General features: G+C 54.2%; 1 protein-coding gene across 3 annotated transcripts in view; it reads left to right on the top strand.

Moving 5' to 3' along the window:
- LOC107124613 (class I histocompatibility antigen, F10 alpha chain-like) overlaps nucleotides 1-5,158 on the top strand; it is a 46,176-nt gene that overhangs the window by 4,754 nt on the left and 36,264 nt on the right. For all 3 annotated transcript variants that reach the window (XM_015428105.1, XM_015428103.1, XM_015428104.1), the window contains exon 2: nucleotides 3,044-3,334. In XM_015428105.1, coding sequence (XP_015283591.1) covers nucleotides 3,044-3,334 — 291 coding nt within the window. The remainder of the gene's footprint in view (nucleotides 1-3,043; nucleotides 3,335-5,158) is intronic.

The following is a 5,158-nucleotide window of genomic DNA, read 5'->3' as shown; positions in this document are numbered from 1 at the left end:
TAGGTGCGATCTCCTCGATGGCCGCGGAGAGTCGGTCATTCCAACCCTCCACTAGATCATCTAACGAGTCACCAGGGGGCAGTGTATCCCGAAGAGCCATCTGAAGCCGCTCCGGGTCCATCAGGCTCCGCGGGCGAGCCCAAATTGGCTCGCCGCCCAAACAGGGTTGGGGTGAGACGTTCACTCGGGCCTTCAGGGCATAGTGGTCCGACCATGGAACTGCCGAGGCAGTAATCCGGTCCACTGTGATCCCCGCCGCGAAGATCAGATCAAGTGTGTGACCGGCTTGATGTGTAGGAATTGTTACACATTGGGAGAGTCCCAGCGTCGCCATGGATGAGGCCAGGTCCAAAGATCGGGTGGAGGTCGCGTCGTCGGCATGGACATTGAAGTCCCCCAACACCACAAGTCTGGGGTGCTCCAGCGCCCAGCCTGACACGGCCTCCACCAGAGCTGGCAGGCTGCTTGCCGGTGCGTTGGGCGGACGGTACAGTAACCAAACAGCCAAACTCTCCCCAGCTTCCCACACAGAGCCAGCACATTCAATGCCCGGGATCCTCGCGGCCGGGAGAGCCCTGAAGGAGTAAGCCTCCTGAACGAACAGGGCCACTCCTCCCCCCCGCCCCTTTGTCCGGGATTGGTGGAGGACCGAGTAGCCTGGGGGAGCCATCTGGGAGAGCGCTACCATCTCCCCATCTCGCACCCAGGTCTCGGTCACGCACGCCAGGTCCACATCCTGATCCATGATGAAATGACTATCAGCCATGACTATCAGCAACCTGCGAGGGGCAGTGTTGATCCATGAAATGGTGCCTGGGTGTGGGGGTGGGAGTTAACACCCCTATTTCTTCTTGCCCTTCCCTGGCAGCCCCCCATAGGCTCGCCCCTTTTCCTTCCCCCTTCCCACCCTGCTGTATTAAGAACACAAGAGAAGCCAACGTTGGATCAGGCCACTGGCCCATCCAGTCCAACACTCTGTCACACAGCAGCCAAAAATACCAGGCGCCCTCAGGAGGTCCAGCAGCGGGCCCAGGACACTAGGAGCCCTCCCACTGTTGTCCCCCCCCCAGCACCAAGAATACAGAGCATCGCTTGCCCCAGACCGAGAGTTAAACATATGAACGTAAGAGAATCCAATGTTGGATCAGGCCATTGGCCCATCCAGTCCAACACTCTGTGTCACACGGTGGCCAAAAATACCAGGTGCCATCAGGAGGTCCAGCAGTGGGGCCAGGACACTAGGAGCCCTCACACTGTTGCCCCCCCCAAGTACCAAGAGAGCCACTGAGGGACTTCTGCTCCATGTGTTTATCCAGTTCCCTCTTGAAGCCGTCCGTGCTTGTAGCTGCCACCACCTCCTGTGGCAGTGAATCCCATGTGTGAATCACTCTTTGGGTGAAGAAGGACTTCTAGCCCGACTGCTCAGCAATTTCATGGAGTGCCCATGAGTTCTGGTATTGTGAGAAAGAAGAAGAAGAAGAAGAAGAAGAAGAGATTGGATTTATACCCCGCCCTTCACTTGGAGTCTCAGAGCGGCTTACAAACTCCCTTCCCTTCCCCACAACAGACACCCTGTGAGGTGGGTGGGGCTGAGAGAACTCTGCTCTTTTTCAAGGACAGCTGTGCCAGAGCTTGTGACTGACCCAAGGTCACATCAGCAGGTGCAAGTGGAGGAGTGGGGAATCAAACCCGGTTCTCCCAGATTAGAGTCCACACACTTAACCACTACACCAAACTGGCTCTCAGAAAGGTGCCCACGAGTTCTTGTATTCCACCGCTACAGCTCTGGCGATCTGAACAAAACCTTCAGAAGGTGCCTTTTACCTTTCTGAATATCATCTGGAGAAAACGCAGAAATCCTGGAAGCCTCTTGGCTGTTCTAGATAATTTAGGAATTTCTGCTCCATTTGTTTTTTCCTGTCAGTTTCAGTGTCTGTGCATGAGTGACCCCCCTCAGGTCTTTGCCCCATGGGGTGGTGGTGTTCCCTCTAAGCTGAGTTAGTGTGAGCTGGCTCACAGTTTTTGAGCCTCCGGCTCACACATTTTTGTCTCCGCTCAGGAAGGGATGGCTCCAGAGCAAACTAATTTATGCAGTAGCCAAAGCGCTCGCTCAGACCTTTGATGCCAGTAGCTCACAAAGTAGAATTTTTGCTCACAAGACTCCACAGCTTAGAGGGAGCATTGGGGGTAAACCTGCAGTGCCCCACATCAGAACCTTGATTTCTGCCCAGGGGCCTTCATTTGAGTGGGATGGTTTGTGGGGGGCTTTGCTGCATAACTCAGACGTTGGTCTGAGCCCCCAACCTTCTGACTCTGCCCTTGTTTTCTAGGGTGGGGGGAGAGATTTCTAAGAATGTCTTTGTTCCTGGGACCCTTTCTTCCAAAGGATTCACCAAATCTCTCCCCCTGCCCGAGAGTAGAGGCTGGAGGGGATTTTCTCCACGAGGGCTTCCGCAGGCCCATCCAGGGAGACCTGCTTTTATGAATTAAATGCTTTTATGTAGATGTGTTAAACATTTTAAATACATTTATACTTGGAGTCATCCAGACAGGCGCTGCCAGTGATCCAAAGGAGTTCTGTTCTGTTCACAAAACAAACCCAGTCTTTTCAGTCCAACTCCAGGTTTGGAAATTGCTGGGGTGGGGGGGCGCGGGGGGGGGGGGGGGGGGGGGAGAGAAGCTCAGGGGCGGTATGATGCCCTAGACCCCGCCCTCCAAAGGAGTCTCTGAAGTCTGGGGAGGAGTGGTGCTTCTGGGAAACGTCCTGGTCCCACCTGGAAGTTGGCAACCCTCGGCTGCACCTGGCCCTCTTCCTTGGCCCCTCCACTTCTCTCTTCTCTCCTCCTGTTTCTCCTCCGGCCCTCAAATCCCCCCTCTCCATTCCTCAGGGTCCCTCCCCCCATTCTGTTTCCCTCTCCTCTTTCACCCCCCCACTGCCACTTGGCCTGGGTCTCTGAAGACGGGTGTGGGGGGTCTGGGGGTTCCTTTCATCACTGACAGCCCCCTTGACTCTACCCCCCTTCTCTGTCTCTCCCCCCTCCAGGCGCCTCCCCCTCCTCCCCCCACTCCCTGCGCTACTTCCACACGGCCCTGTCTGAGCCGGGCCCGGGGCTGCCCCAGTTCAGCATCGTGGGCTACGTGGACGACCAGCCCTTCACCAAGTATGACAGCGTCAGGAGGAATTTTGTGCCCCTGGTCCCCTGGATGGAAGAGGTCGGGAAGGAGGACCCCCAGTACTGGGAGAGGAATACCCAGATGGCGCAGAGCACCGAGTCTGTCTTCAGAGGGAATCTGGTGACGCTGCGGGAGCGCTTCAACCAGCAGAACAGCACAGGTGAGTGGAGGGGGAGGGGCCAGCCGGCCGGAGCACCTCCCCTCCCTTCCCCCAGTCCCTCCCTCCCCAGGGCCAGAGAAGGGGGAGGGGCCGCACCTCAGTGGGAAGAAAAAACAGCCCCCCTTCCCCAGTTAGAGCAGGTATGGGGGGAGGGGAGTGGGGCACATGCACTTGGGGGGAGATAAAAGGCGCTTTGGCTGTCCTGATGGGCACCACTGGGGTGGGCCGGTGGGGTGGCGTCCCCCCCCCCTCCAAGGGAGAGGAGAATCTAGAAAAGCACAGTTCCCATATCCTGCCGTTTGGAGGCTTGGGGGGGGGGGGCTGTGGAATTCCCACGACTGAGTGTGTGTGTGAAAGGGAGGGGGTGGAGCAGTCCCCTCCCCCATTTCTCCTGTAGGTGGTGTGGTGGGGCTGCTGCCTGGTGGAAGAAAGGAGGACTTGGTGTGGGTGTGTGTTTGGGGGGGTGCTTCTTCTTCCTGGAGAGGATCTCCTTTTTTTAAACGTCAGAAATTCATGTGTCCCCCTCCCTTAACGTGAAAGTCCCCCACCTCTTATCCCGAGGAGCAAAAGAGGACCCGGCACCGACACTGCTTTGGAGGGTAGAATAAAAGGCGACACACACCCCTTTGATACCACTTGCCACTGTACCACTGTACTTGCAAGTGTGTACAGTTCCAAATGGGGTAAATGCAACACCCTTCCACCCTGGAAAAGCCAGACCCCCCCCCCACACACCCTTACTATTTCCTGGGAGAAGACCAAAGACTTTCCTATAAGAAAAATTGCAAGTGTGTACTTGAGGACCAGTTGCAAACTGCTGTATCTGATGTGACTGCAGCCTGTGGATCTTTTAAATGTTTGCCCTCAGAGTGCAGGGGGGGAGGAGTTGAAGGTAGAAAAATTCTGTCATAAAGAGAAGGAAGTGCATTCTTTGGACCCAAACTCTATCATAATAGGGTCACAATAGTTAAGGAAATTAAGGTAGGCTTCATAATATGGAGAACACTGAGCGTCTTCCCAGTTTTCCTTCAGAAGTGTTTTTCATTTTAAAAGAGAAAATATCACTCCAGAGTTTTTTCCAGGGGCTTTCTGATTTTTCCATTGAGAATTTTTTTTAAGTCCTTTAAAAATATGGGGTGTTTGATTCTTGGCCTTCAAGCCTCTATCCCAGCCACATAACATTTTCTGATTTTGTCTTATGTGTGGCTGTGTGGGATTATAGGCTGACCCCTTGTAAAATAACCTACATTTTGTTCTGTATGGAGATTTCTTTCATTTCTCTCCCCCCCACACACACATTTGGAATTGGAGTCATAAAATCATTTAAACTTCATAATACCGGAGAGAGATTGCCTATTCTTTTTCCTGCTTTTGATTTGAGGAAACAGCTAAACTGGGGTGGGGGGTGGGGGAGAGTTTCCACAATGTCCTCTCAGTGGCTCCCAAATAAGACTTCTTATTTGCTCTGATAATTAATTTCACTTTGAATCTGACCGTACAGGAAGATTTTGCCATTTTGAATGTAAAAAACCCCCACACACCCTGACCAGACTTGATCCAGGGCTGGGCCCGAATTCTGCAAAAGAAACGGGGGTGGGGGGGGGGCTGGGGCTGGGCCAGAGGCATTGATGTGCCAGGTCCTTAAAAGAACCGAGGCCCAGTGACATCATAGGGAGGGGCCAGTGACATCACAGGCCATTGTCACTATCTATGGAAGTGGAACCATGTGGGATTTAGGAAAGGACTCCCCAGAAATGTAGGGGAGGCTGGGAACCCTTGGGAAACCCCCCTAGCCATGCCCCTGGGCTGGGCTAAACTCAGAAA

Source organism: Gekko japonicus, unplaced genomic scaffold (genome assembly GCF_001447785.1).
Source record: "Gekko japonicus isolate JY-2015 unplaced genomic scaffold, Gekko_japonicus_V1.1 scaffold1261, whole genome shotgun sequence".
Classification (NCBI taxonomy): Eukaryota; Metazoa; Chordata; class Lepidosauria; order Squamata; family Gekkonidae; genus Gekko; species Gekko japonicus.
This window is presented reverse-complemented; position numbering and strand designations above follow the sequence as displayed.